Below are 15287 nucleotides of genomic sequence, written 5' to 3'. Positions count from 1 at the left end.
ACTCCAACTTAAAGTTTGGTGAATCAAAGTCAACTGTAACCTTTAACTTAATAAAATACATGAACAAGTGCTAACATAATAAACAGCATGATGGAGGATAGTATTTTTTTTACCTTATTAATGCTACCTTACATATAGTGGCACACTATACTACTGGTGGCACTAGAGTTGTGTATTGTGCTAGCCATTGATATAACCAAGTAAAGATAAATAAAATAAAAGAGTTATAATGATACAATGTATTGATAACAAAGTAGCTGTAAAACACAAGAAAACCCATTGATTTGTTCATGTCATTGGTATCACTTTTTCTTCCCTTTTTCAGTCTTACTGCTTCTCAAAATGATAATCTCATGGATAGAAAGGTTTATAAAGCCGTGATTTATGATGCTAGCCATATGCAAACACCACTATAAGTTAAAATCCTTGAGGTTTTAGTGCACCTTTTAATAAGAACTTCAGATACCCCACCCCAGTACCAATACAAGTAACATTTCTACTGATCTAGATTATGCAGTTATAGGTGGGATCCTGATGCAGAGGAAAGAAAAGGGGCATGACTATGTACATTAAGGTTTACATACTGTATTCTTAAATAACAGTAAAAAGGCTATAATACAAGCCTTCAATGACCTCTGTAGATGCATACACAGTTAATTAGTCCTCAAAGATCACAACAGAAACACTAAAGCTGGGTTTACTCTATCTTGTTGTGGTAGCACACGTCACATATGTTAGTGTGCCACAGTGCCATTTAATCTGAAGGCAACGTACCTGCGCTTGTGCTCTTCAAAAGGGCTTAGGTGTGGTTTTTGGCTGTACTTGGGTGTGTAGGCAGCTGATTCAATATGAACACAGCACAGCATAATATGTATTAATGTATGTGCATTACCGCACCAGACCAATGTTCAAGGAGAAGTACAGCAAACGCACGTTTGGTTGTACTTCTCCTGTGGATCGCAGGAGTTCAGTTCTTTCTATACTCCTGTGACCAGTTTTCAGCAGACAGCAGGCTGAACCCAGCTGTCGGCTGACATCACAAAAGCCGGTCCAGGCTCTGGCATGATTGCGACAATGAAGTCGGGATCCACTCACATGCCTGGACCAGCACCTCTCAGCAAGCTGCTGAAAGCCTGAGCTGGCTGCATCTGCTCTTTCCACAGCCCAGCGTTCCAGTCAGATTTCAGTCAACTTCTAATGGCTTCTATATCTAGTATCTAGTGTTTGTTTACATTATCCACTTCTGGACCAAGCCTATTTTTGACACTAGTTGTTTACAAGTTAAAATCTGTATTTTTTGCTAGAAAATTACTTAGAACCCCCAAACATTATATATATATTTTTAGTAAAGACTATGGAGAATAAAATGGCGGTTGTTGCAATATTTTATGATTTTATGTCACACAGTTTTTGTGCAGCGGTCTTTCAAATGCAGTTTTTGGGGAAAAAATACAATGTTTTGAATAAAAAAAAGTAAAGTTAGCCCATTTTTTTCTATAATGTGAAAGATAGGTGACATTTAAAAATTTCTACAGGTTACCAGTTTAGAGTTACAGAAGAGGTCTTGGGCTAGAATTATTACACTTGTCTAACAATTGAGGCGATACCTCACGTGTGGTTTGAACACCATTTACATATGTGGGCACGACTTGCGTATGTGTTCGCTTCTGTGCGCAAGCTTTTGTGAGACAGGGCGCTTTAAATTATATTTGATTTTTTTCTTATTTATTTTATATGTTATATTTTTATTTTTACACTGTCCCTTTGAAAATTGATCACTTTTATGTCTATTACAAGGAATGTAAACAAGACCTCAAATCTCACATTTACACTTAAAAGCAATAAAAAAAATAAAAAAAAGGTCCCTTTAAGGCCGGAGGGCAGAAGTGACGTTTGACGTTGCTCCGGTCCTCCAAGGGCATAGATTCAAGTGGGGGTCATCTTGTCCTCACTCGAATTCCTGCCCATCCATCCATCACATCGTTTCTGACAATTTCAACGCTCCAACGGTAAGCGGTGGAGACCACCGGGACGCGGCGAGGGGGGGGGCACCTCTCCCACCACCCATTTAAGTGATATCGCAGCAAATCTGAAACTGAGACCACTTTTATGCGTAAGCAGACCACCCACCATTTAAAAAATTACTGGGGCTATCTGCTGCCATAATCCTGGTATTTAAAGGCAATGTACCGACATATAACCACGGTGGGCGGTCCAGAAAAGGTTAATGATCTGTAATTGAGGGGAAAGCAATTGCAATTACTGTGCCTCTGTTGTGACGTTTGAAGATGCATTTCTCCACAATTTCTATAGCTACAGAGATAACTAGGGGCTTGTTTAAATTGATTTAATGCCTGTGATTGTGAGTATGTAAAGAATGTGCATAGTCTGGATCTCTAGGCACAGGTACAATTTGAATGTGCACCTTTTCTTTAAAGCATATTTGTAATGAACCAGCTTGGATGTTATTTTGAAGATCCTTGATGTGCTGGTGACTTATCTTCTAAACTGCTGTTTTCCGGTTCCCAATCAGTAGGCGCTGCAGCACCCACTTACCTTGCAGCTATTTATAGGAATTTGTGTGTTGGGAACATTTTTCCGGACTTTTCTTTACAGCAGCCTTGGGATATTGTGTAATTTTCATTGGGGTAACCCTATCAGTTGGATATCTCTCTCTGTTAACAAGCATTTCTATAAATATCCATATGAATGTTAGCGGAAATAGAAATAAGGTTTTAAATCTGATATAAATAGGTTTTCTGTGAACTGCCATTTGTGACTACAGTTACAAAATTATTAGATAACTAGTTCATGGTTTCACACCTACCACTAATCCTCAGTTCTGACTGTCTGGCAATGCTGCATACCTAATGCTTCTCCCATTCTCTGATATTTACCACTTTTGTGCAGACTGACATACCGTATATAAAATGTACATATTGAATTGTATAACCACAAAAAAAATAAAAAAAATCACAGGAAACAAGGTGACCTTCAGGTGCACTTTCCTTTCTGATAATAAAGTGACTCATAAATGGCTAGTTTCTATCATCTAAAGTTAGAAAATATATAAAAACCTATTCACACTTCAGTGCTACATTTTGTATAGTTTTCTTCCCATAATATTTCATATAATAATTATACAATTCCTAGATATTGGATTTCTCGCATTTGGCTTTGTTTTCCTTTTCAAGTTTATTTTCTGATGGTGTGATATTCTCAGCATTTGCAGTAGTGCCAGGTGACAAGCTGCACAAGCAATCTTTACTATGTTCATCAATTGTGTCAACTATTAAAATGCTGTCTGTATTGCTTTCATTGTAGAGATCTTCTGTATTTTGTTCCATCAATTCTACTTTAAGAGAAGAACTTGTTGTGTCACCTATGTGTGTGGGCAAATCGTTCAGTTTAGACTTTTCTATCTTGGCACTGTCAGTCTCTGTTGTCATTATGTCCTTAAAGTCCTCCACTGATTCCTCTGAGGGATAAACTTGTGCAGTTTCCTGTTTGGTCTCTTCTACTTGAGCATTTCCTGGTAACTTTTCCTCAAAGGAATCAATTCTTGCTTCTTCAGGTTCTTGCTCAGTCTTAGCATCCTTAGATTTTTGTGAATGTTTTTTCAGTACTCTATTTGAAGCTGTGGTCCTTTTAACCGATTTGCATCGCTGAACTTTCTGTTTTGTTGGGGGTCCCCAGATAAAGTGCTCAGGAGGTTGGTACCAAAGACAGGCGTACCGTAAAAGTCGTCTTCTCTCTCGCCTTACCTTTATGGTATAAACAAAATACTCCAGAGCACTTTGTTTCATATTTGGGATTGTGTTTTCGACAATGGATTCCTGTAGAAAAACTTTTACTAAGGGAGGCTTGAAATGTTCATATCCAAGTTCTCCAAGACTTTTCAATATTCTGGTGATTCTCAAGTAGTTGTGCTGAGATCTGAAAATAAAAAAATAATAATAACTAGAGTAATTTTTGTCCTAATACTAAATATTCTTGTTCCTCAAAATACATATTTCAAAGGCAGAATCAACACAAAATACACCATTCCAGACATAGATGTCAATATTATAGAGGCCCATTATATTTGTGTTGTGGTTCAGCTACAGTCACATGAGTGAAAGCAAATAGTTGATACACAATATACTGTAAAACTATTGAGTGATTCAAAAGTCTTCTCCATTCATTTCTGTACTAGATCCATGCCTTTACACTAATTAAACCAAACATGCAAGTTACTTTCAGCTAAATGGACATATCCTGTTTGATTTAGAAAAAGATATAAACTTTATGTCAACCTTGTCAACATGTATTTGCTTCACAGGCTCAAAATTTGGAATGTTTCAGCCTAACGGCTTTTGTCCCCTTGAGATAAAAGTGATGTAGTGAATGTCTATCTAGCGCACAAAAATGCATGTCTCTAAAATTTGAGTGTGCAAGTCTCTTAGGTTGTTGGGTGGAAAGGGAGATTCGTTTTCTGTCTCAATATCATTTGAATATCAAACCGCCATCTTATGTCTCTGGTTACATTTCAGTAGATATCCTCTTGCTAAATATAAGTTGTGAGAGTTCTGTCCGTGATAATCCTCATCAGACTGATGGGATCTGTTGCAATTTCTACCATTGATTGTTCTATGAGGGGTACATAATGTAGAGTTGGCCATTAATTGATCGTGGATACGTTACAGAAAACATGCTGGAAATAAATATACGTCATTACTTTGACGTTAAATACCATTGTTATGGCAGTAGCTAGCTGCCATAACCCTGGTATCTTAAGTTACAGTAGGCGGCCAACTTTCCGATAAAATTAGTCCCAGTGGCGGATTCGCTGCTGGATCACTTTTAAAGGCGGCGGAATTGGTGCTCCCCTCCAGACACTTTCTGGTGTTTTTTCCGGGCTTACCGGAGCCGTCGGTAAACCCGGAAGCATTTCCGGGCTAATCAGCGGCTGGGCAGGAAGTCAAGTAAAGGCAAGATCCTAGGAAACCCGAGCTTTGGGCCAGGGTTAAAAGACCGTTATTTCAATAACTTGAGACGGAAGGGAGCCTGCAGGCTGATACATTTCATGAGAGAGAACCACGTAATGCAGAACGAAGATTTAGAACTGGTATATGGGGAAGACTTAGATATATGGAGACGTAATCAGTTGAGAACGTTTTTAGGATCTCTGAAGACCCACGAGGCAGAAATAGGGACTCCGTCCAAATTTGAGGAAATCTGTTTAAAAAAAGAACCATCGAGACATATGCTATCATATATGTATACCTTATTGATCGAATCAAAGGCGCCACGAGAGCTTGTCTTCATACAGGCATGGGAAAGGGATCTGGGCGTTAAGTTTTCAGATACTCAGAAAAATAAGATCTTTGCATTTATACATAAAGCCTCAATCGCATCTAGGTACCAGGAGGGGGGATATAAAGTTATGACAAGGTGGTACAGGACACCAACAATACTAAATCGTTTTTTTCCCACTACGTCAAAAATTTGCTGGAGATGTCAGAAAGAGGAGGGCACCATGGTACACATATTCTGGGAATGTCTGGTGATAAGAGAATTCTGGAGGATGGTCTCGGAGACAATCCGGGAAATTACCGGGATAAACTTAGGAGACAGACCTGCGGCGTTCTTGTTACTCGACATTCCCATATCAATGGAAAACTATAAACAATCTCTAATCCGTCACTTGATAACAGCCGCAAAGGCGTGTATACCTATCCTATGGAAGAGTACCGCCTCCCCAACAAAACTGCAATGGCTTAGCAGAATAAATGAGATACAGATGATGGAAAACCTCACAATGGGAATACAGGAACGAGAGGAGACCTATTGGAGGACCTGGACTCCATTCATTGAATATAGGGAGCGGAGTTTATAGGGGGGGGGGAGGGGGGAGAGACGGGGGAGAGACCGGGGACAGATGCATTTCTTCTTTTTTTTTTCTTGTTTTTTTTTTTTTTTTTTTTTTGGGTGGGGGGGGAGGAAGGATTTTTGGGTGGACGATTAACATTTCCTCGGGCTTAGAACACCCCCTTGGAGGATAGCAGACGAAAATAGCGGGTTCACCAAGGATAGGGGACCTGGGCCAGTACAGAGGAGATTAGAAATGTAATAGGAGGCGGAAATATAGAGTATATGAGATGCTAAGGTGAAGATTACAAGGAATGTTATAAGGCTGTAAAATAGAGTTTATGAGATGTTAAGGTGAAGATCTCAATGAATGTTATAATGATGTAGAGATTGTAAAAGCTGCACCTATTGTGTCATGTCTGTGGAAGGAACAGAGGAAAAGAGAAAAAAAGATATACAAAATAAAGAATTATAAAAAAAAAGTAAAGGCAAGATGGCCCTCACTTGGCTCTATTCCCTTGGAGGACCAGAGCGATGTCTGACATCACTTCTGCCTCTCTGACTTAAAGGGATTTTTTTTCTTCTTAAAGTCAAAATTACATTTTTTTCTGTTAACCTCCCTGGCGGTATGATTCTTTCAGAAAAAACATGCTGAAAGCGGTACCATTATTTGCAAGGAAATTTGGCGTTTTATACTGTAGGCCTGTAATTTTTAGAAATAACTCACTTAAATCTGACCAAACGAGATTCTAATAGGCATCCCGGGTATGACATTTTTTTAAAAACAAAATTATAAATTATAATATAATAAATAATTATAAATAATTATAACAAATAATAATATAATTATAATAAAAATTATTCAATAATGTAATCAACTCAAAATCACTGAAATTTGCTCAGTTGCAGAATTGTCGCTGTCATTATTTTTTTTTTTTATGACGAATTTTCCCACAAATCGCTATCGCACAATTCTGCAAGTGATTATAATTTATTATCGCTGTTTTTTAGCTGATCTAAAACTATTTTTGACATAAAGGGACACTTTTGGTTGCTATGGACAATCTACAGTTTGCAGGGAGAAAGAAACGTTTTTATTATATAAAATGACATGCATGACACAGGACAGACCACTAGGGACAAGGGGTGTGTGTTTTTTTTTACATACAGTACTGTAATCTATAAGATTACAGTATACTGTATGTAAAGTGTTTGTTTACTTTTTTGAATTTGACGCCGTTCTCCGTCCCCGTGCGTCGTAACGTCGCAGGGAACGGAGATCGGCGGCACAGGAGGACGCTGTGTGAATCGAGCGAGGTCCCGCTCGCTCACACAGCGCGGTGGCATCGCTGGATCCAGGGACAAGGTAAGTAACCCAAGCCTGTGGATCTAGCGAGGCAAGCCCGAGTCTGACTCGGGGTTACCGCTCGCAGCAGGAAAATCTAACCCCGAAGTCAGACTCGGGAATACCGCCAGGCAGGTTAAAGGTAAATGAGAGATCTGGGGTATTTTTGACCCAAGATCTCTCAATAAAGATGACCTGCCATGCTTATTTCTATTGCAAGGGATGTTTACATTGCGTTTAATAGGAATCAAAGTCATCAATTTTTTTTTAAAGGGACAGCGTAAAAATAAAAAAGAAAAAAAATGAGTTTATAATAAAGATCTGCCTACACAGTGCAGACAGGGTTAACTGATGCCTCTGGGCAGATACACAGCTGGGAAGAGGGGGAGATAACACAGTTTAGCTTGGAGGGAGGGGTGGATTTTGTGAAAAAGCAGAAGTAAAAGGTAAATCTCACTTTATCTACTGCCCAGGGTTTTGTAACTATGCACAATCAAGTCTCTGCAGCTGCTAATGACTGGTAATGATCTAGGCTGTCTAGGCTTTAAAAATATTTTAAAGGCAATTTAGTGAAATTCAAGAAACAAGGACTTATTTGCATGCTAGTTAGTGTTTGAATGAACTGACATACTCATTTAAGTGATGAAATCGGTCTTGCCAGTTTGCAGCTCTGGAAACATTTCCATTCTTGTCTACCAACTTTAACCCAAAAAAATCCAGCATTATCTTGTATGCCATAATTAATCTTTTGGTTGCTTCTTTTGTTTTTTTAAATTCCTTAGCAAAAAAAAAAGAAAGATATAATGTTAATATACAGGCAAAAATAAAAAACTAAATTAAATTAAAGATATTTAATATCCAATTACACCTAAATGAGGTACTGGAGGAAAAACAAATAGAGACATTTATGCCATACAAACATTCTACATGAGCTCAGGCATGTTCTCTCATTTAACAACTTCCATACAGGGCACTTATACACCTTCCTGCCCAGACCAATTTTCAGCTTACAGCACTGTTGCACTTTGAATGACAATTGCGCGGTCATGCTACACTGTACACAAACTACATTTTTATCATTTTGTTCCCACAAATAGAGCTTTCTTTTGGTTGTATTTGATCACCTCTGTTTTTTTTTTCCTGCTAAAAAAATTAAAAAAGACCGAAAATTTTGAAAAACAAATGCTTTTTTTTTGTTTCCGTTACAAAACTTTGTAAATAAGCACGTTTTCTCCTTCACTGATGGGGCTGCACTGACGGGCACCGATGAGGTGGCACTGATGAGGTGGAATTGATGGGCACTGATGATGGGCACTAATATGCAGCACTGATGGGGCACCGATAGGCAGCACGGATGGGCACAGATAGGCGACATGGATGGGCACTGATAGGTGGCTTGGATGGGCACTAACAGGCGGCACAAATGTACTGTAATATATTGTACTGATGGATGCCAATCAGTGCCAAACAATAATGCCTGCCAATCAGTGATGCCCATTGTGGGCACTGATTGGCATCCATTGTGGGCACTGATTGGCATCCCTGGTGGTCTAGGGTGGCATACCTGGGGGTGGGCATCCCTGGTGGCCTGGTGTCATCCCTGGTGGTCTAGTGTGAGCATCCTCGGGGGGGCTGCGCTGATAATCGATCAGCACAAACCCCCCCTGTCAGAGGAGCAGCCGATCGGCTCTTCTTGTTTACATCGTGATCAGCTGTGATTGGACACGGCTGATCACGTGGTAAAGAGTCTTCGTCAGAGACTCTTTACCTAGATCGGTGTTGCAGGGTGTCAGACTGACACCCCGCAACAACGATCGCCGCGATGCGCGCCCCCTTATATCCTGAAGATGTCTTCTGACGTCGGGTCAGGGTATTGAAACCACTTTGCCGCCGTCATTTTGTAATAGGGCGGGCGGGAAGTGGTTAATAAGTAGAGGTCGACCGATATATCGCGTTTTTAAATTAATCGGCATCGGCCGATTTGTGCTTTAAAAAAGCCGATTTAAACTTCAGCACCGCGACTTGCAAAAAGCTTCTGTAATAGAAGTCAATGCAAGTTGCCTGAAGTTTCCCATAGAAGACTTCTCTCTCTCTCCTGGGCAGCCTGCCAAGTTTTGAGAAAGATATACAATGTTGCTACTTATCAATGAACTGAACTCTGTGTAGGAGAGTTCTCAGTTTAACCATTTAAAGGCTAAATCTTTTTTGACACTTGTTGCTTACAAGTAAAAATCCTGTATTTTCTGATAGAAAATCACTTGGAACCCCCAAACATTATATATATTTTTTTAGCAGAGACCCTAGGAAATAAAATAGCGATTGCTGCAATATTTAATGTTACACGGTATTTGCGCAGCGGTCTTTCAAACACATTTTTTTGGGAAAAAATATACTTTAACAAATAAAAAAAAAAAAACTAAACAGTAAAGTTAGCCCATATTTTTTTTTTCGTCCAAAAGTTTCCATTACCTGTTTTTGTGTAATATATATATATATATATATATATATATATATATATATATATATATATATATATATATATATATAAAATGTAATACACAAAAACAGGTAATGAAAACTTTTGGACGAAAAAAAAAAATATGGGCTAACTTTACTGTTTAGCCCAAAAGCGCCTGAAAAATCGGCTTAACATATCGGCCCAAAAAAATTGGCATCATAAATCGAAAAACCCATATCGGTCGACCTCTATTAATAAGTAATCATACTTCTCTCATGTCTGTGCACTGCCAAAACCCAAAGCACGTTTTCAGTACCTTCAATGTCCTACTTCATTCTTAATCCTCTATTTCCTATATTATATAGCTCCTTAACCTAGCCCTGTCTACTGGAATTTTCTCTTTTTCATAAAACCCTCTTGGCCCCCTCCACCCTCTTTAGTTACAATATCTTCACTCTGAACTATAAAACACCTCTCCACTAATTAATTTAATAAAGGCTAATAAACTGTTCACTTGCAATGGATTTTTTTCTTAGGCAAGTTAATGTTGTGAAAATTAATCTCACAACCAATACACAATCACGTGCAAAAAAAGAAACATGGTATGTTTTCTTGCACATGATTGGATGATGTCGGTTAGTAGTGCTTTACCTTATGCACCAAGCTAAATGAAAATTCCCTTGGAAAGCAACCCATTTGCCTTTATTAGACCTCAGTCTTGTTATTTACCTTTAGCTATTGGAGTCAAAGATGTGCCTCCATCCCGTATTTCGGGTAATGAAAAGAAAGACATTGGGACTTTGAATGAAGCGGTGGACTGGTGGGGGTAAAAAATTAAATTAAACAAGTAGTGTTGCATATGTGTATTAAGTAATAAATAACATATATCAAGGTAGCGTGTACATAAGCACATAGCATGATACATCCATAAAGAAAAGTTGGCATGGTAAAACATAACAATACATAGTTAAGATCAAGGCGACATATACTGTGTGTGAACACATAAAAACTGAGCAGCACATGACACGTTGTCACATAAATAAAAAATTGAAAGGTCATATAGACAATGGTATATCAGATTGAAATCCTATTCAGCGCATATAGCTACATCCTTCATTCCCGACATCGTTTCATGTGAAAACACTTCCTCGGGGGCAGTCTCACGCACACGTGGGACACATAAAGGACATCTCCCCAGACTCATAGCTTGTTGCCACACACGTGTAGATGCCATAGCTTTGACAGGCTTGTATTTTCAAGCACAACAACTAGTGACTTCTACACTAGTTTATATGTCATTACTTTGGGTTATTTCTAATGGACCTACTTATCCATTACAGATGCCCATATACAACCACAACCTGATACCTGGTCTCATAATTGTATTGGCGACTTGCTTTCTGGGGATGATGCCTTTGCGGCCTGTCGTATGCTGGATTTTCTGCCACCTCAGCTCCTGGGACGGACAGTTCCATCTATCCCAGCTCTCACTCATACCACAGCCTGGTATAATCGCAGGTACCAAGAATTGACATACTGTCTCTTCTGGTGGCATTAAGTCAATCATATGATTAGTCTATATTCTATTGTTTCAGATAGCCTTTTAGCATCCCCCCCTGAGGAAGTGTTTTCACACGAAACGCATCAGGGATGAAGGATGTAGCTATATACGCTGACTAGGATTTCAATCTGATATACCATTGTCTATATGACCTTTCCATTTTTTAGTTATGTGTCAACTTGTCATGTTCTGCTCAGTTTTTATGTGTTCACACACACTATATGTCGCCTTGATCTTAACTATGTATTGTTATGTGTTAACATGCCAACATTTGTTTATGTATTTTGGTCATGTGCTTATGTACACGCTACCTTGATATATGTTATTTATTACTTAATACACATATGCAACACTACTTGTTTAATTTCATTTTTTTCCCCCACCAGTCCACCGCTTCATTCAAAGTCCCAATGTTTTTCTTTTCATAATCCATTCTAGACTGCTGCTTGACTCGACAACATCTCTCCTTACTCCCCAATGGTGTTCCTCTTTGTCAGTCCTTCCACTGGCTAACAATTCAGAGAATCTAAATAACGTGTCCACTTCTAACCTACAGTGCTCTCTATAGTCTGGCATCTCCACATATTTCCAGATGCCATCCCAAAAGTAACCTGCACCCCCTTTAATCATTTTCTCACACTTAACATTCATCTACAACTTCAACTTGAATACCTTTACACATATTGTTCAGTGCTCTCCAACCCTGGAAACATTTAAACACATGCTCAAAAACCTTCTTCCGACTGTCATATAATCTTAGCCAAGATATTTTCTTTAGTTACTGTTATTTCCTTTTGACGCGGGGTCTTTCAGGGTGTTGCTAGAAATGCTGCCAGTATCCACTCAGCAAGTTACACACAGGCCGAGTGCACTTAATCACTTCCTTACTGGGTCATAGTAATATGACGCTGGCAGGAACTCTGCCTCCCTCTGGGTGGACGTCATATGACTTCCTTTCCTCCCTGCCATCTAGGGGGCGCGCGTGCCATCGCTCGTGACCCGGGCACCCGCGTGCATGGCAGGAGTGTGGATCTATGTCTGTAAACACACACATCCACCTCCTGTCAGAGGTGAGGAGACGGATGTGTGTTCCCAGTATAGAGGAACACAGATCGGTCTCCTCCCCTTGTGAGTTCCCTCCCCCTACAGTTAGAATCACTCAATAGAAAACATATTAACCCCTACAGCCCCCCCTCCCTGACAGTCACAATTACACAGTAATCAGTGCAGTTTTATAGCACTAATCGCTTTATAAATGTGAATCGTGCCAAAAACGTGTCAAAAGTGTCCGATATGTCCGCCGCAATGTCACGGTCACAATAAAAATCGCAGATCGCCACCATTACTATTAAAAAAAATAAAAGAAATAAAAATGCCATAAATCTATCCCCTATTTTGTAGACGCTATAACTTTTGCGCAAACCAATCAATATACGCTTATTGCAATTTTTTTTTTACCAAAAATATGTAGAAGAATACATATCAGTCTAAACTGAGGAAATTTTTTTTTTAATTGTGATATTTATTAAATCAAAAAGTAAAAAATATTGTGTTTTTTTCAAAATTGTCGCTCTTCTTTTGTTTATAGCACAAAAAATAAAAACCGCAGAGATGATCAAATATTACCAAAAGAAAGCTCCATTTGTGGGGGGAAAAAAGATTTAATTTGGGTACAGTGTTGCATGACTGTGCAATTGTCATTCAAAGTGCAACAGCTCTCAAAACTAAAACTGGTCTGGGCAGGAAGGGGGTGAAAATGCCCTGTATTGAAGTGGTTAACCAGGGAAGGTCGACATTCTTACATGGAGGAGTCTTAATACAACAGGCTTCTTTGATTGCCAGATGTAATCCCTTCTAACTATCATGCGGTAGCTTCCAGTCCGACACACACACTGTGACTGACTTCCTGTATAGCCCCTCCCCCAGCAGGCATCAGGAGAAAAGGGTCAAGGGTTACAGTGATCCCGCACAAACATCACAATTACTGACCTACTTTTTCATCTTTCAGAAACATACATACCCTAATCTCATATACAGTTTAGTAATTTCCTTTACCTCTTGTGTCTACCCCTTATTCCTCTAGTTTGTAAGCTTCTGTGTATGGAGGCCTCCTTTCAATATTTTTTTTATTACAACTCTGTGCACAAACCTATGGAATAGGTTACCTATTATACTACCTATACCACCCTTCTTTATTTTAAGATCAATTACTTTGCCACTGGAGATGATGGCACTATGAAAACATACAACAATTATATTTTCAGACAAATCTTTCCACAATTTACAATCTTTATATAACAATTATTGACAAAGATACTGTTTTATTTAGGGAAAAATAGGCAAGACAGGAGTACAGGAAGACAGGAATAAAAATACAAATATAAAAAAAGAAGAAGCTACTGAGAAGAGTGCTTTGCAGAACACCACCACACGCTCTTGCCCACTCTATAGCCTGGTACACACCACTATTTTTTTGGGGGTTGAAGGAAAAAAAAACTGAAATCTCTGGTCGGAGTCGCTGTATTAACTATCTAACGTTAGTACAACAATCTCCCCTGCTGTTCTTTTGTGTTCTGGCAAGGGGGGCGGCCCCCACTCCCCGACAGAACACTCTAGTCAGCACTCTCAGCCATTGGTGGTTTTCCAGCATGCTTGTCTGGCCGGCTTCTGTTGGACCGGCTGCCTTACACGCGGGCTAAATGTCAGACAGTTTTTATTGACTAAAAATAAAATAGATAAATATGGATAATTAGTAACTGAAATGTCATCTCCAAAAGCTGGCATAATGTTTACAACCAACATATGTAGAAGATGCAGTACTGCTATAAATATTTGTATTCTACTATGATTTTCAGGAGGAAAGCCAAAAGAAAAGGGGGCTTTTTTGCCTGCTAGCATGCTATTGGGTCTTTCATTGGTGTATTTTGTCTTCTACATATGTTGGCTATAAAGAGAAAGCCAGATACGTCTGCATGGCTGTCATCCCAGAAGAAAGCCTCTTCTAAAGATGATGCACAAGAAAGCCCGCAAACAGTTTACTAAAGATAAGCAGACTAAGGATTATTGGAACCATGTCCTGTGGTCTGATGAGACCAAGATAAACGTATTTGGTTCAGATGGTGCCAAGCGTGGGTTGTGGCAACCAGGCAAGGAATACAAAGTTAAGCATGGTGGTGGGACTGTCATGGTCTGGGGCTGCATGAGTGCTGCCAACACTGGGGAGCTACAGTTCAGGGAGGGAACAATGGATGCCAACATATACTGTGACATACTGAAGCAGAGCATGAGCCCCTCCCTTCGAAGACTGGGCCTCAGGGCAGTATTTCAACATGATTACAACCCCAAACACACCTCCAAGATGAATGCTGCCTTGCTAAAGAAGCTGAGGACAAAAGGTGATAGACTGGCCAAGCATGTCTCCAGACCTAAACCCTATTGAGCATCTGTGGGGCATCCTCAAAAGGAAGGCGGAGGAGTGTAAGGTCTCCAACATCCACCAGCTCCACGATTTTGTCATGGAGGAGTGGAAGAGGACTCCAGTGGCAACCTGTGCAGCTCTGGTGAACTACGTGCCCAAGAGGGTAAGGCAGTGCTGAAAAATAATGGTGGCCACTTTGGGCCCAGTTTGAATATTTTCACTTAGGGGTGTACTCGCTTTTGTTGCCAGCAGTTTATAAATTAATGGCTGTGTGTTGAGTTATTTAGAGGGTACAGCAAATTTATACAAGCTGTACACTCACTACTTTACATTATAGCAAAGTGTAATTTCTTCAGTGTTGTCACATGAAAAGATATAATAAAATATTTACAAAAATGTGAGGGGTGTACTCACTTGTGTGAGAGATTATATAGTGTACTGGGCATTTACAAGATTTTGTAGGTCGTTATCACAGTGAGGGCAGATAGATTCCAGGAAGTAAATGCTACATGAATCATCTGCCCTTATTTAAGAAATGCTAGGAGGTGTTTTTCAAAGTGATTGTAAACAAAATAACGAATGGGCACATGGAGAGATGGGTTAGCTTGCTCTAAATAATAAAAATAAATTAAATAGCATTTCGGGATGCATGCTC

General features: G+C 39.4%; 1 protein-coding gene across 1 annotated transcript in view; it reads right to left on the bottom strand.

The window, feature by feature from the left end:
• Positions 1 to 1862: 1862 nt before the first annotated feature.
• OGFRL1 (opioid growth factor receptor like 1) overlaps positions 1863 to 15287 on the bottom strand; it is a 73341-nt gene continuing 59916 nt past the window's right edge. The window contains exons 6-7 of the mRNA XM_040347754.1: positions 7827 to 7972; positions 1863 to 3936 (exon numbers count right to left, since the gene is read on the bottom strand). Coding sequence (XP_040203688.1) covers positions 3150 to 3936; positions 7827 to 7972 — 933 coding nt within the window. The 3' untranslated portion in view covers positions 1863 to 3149. The remainder of the gene's footprint in view (positions 3937 to 7826; positions 7973 to 15287) is intronic.

This window comes from Rana temporaria, chromosome 4 (genome assembly GCF_905171775.1).
Source record: "Rana temporaria chromosome 4, aRanTem1.1, whole genome shotgun sequence".
Classification (NCBI taxonomy): Eukaryota; Metazoa; Chordata; class Amphibia; order Anura; family Ranidae; genus Rana; species Rana temporaria.
The sequence above is the reverse complement of the archived record's forward strand: the minus strand, read 5'-3'. Positions and strand labels throughout refer to the sequence as shown.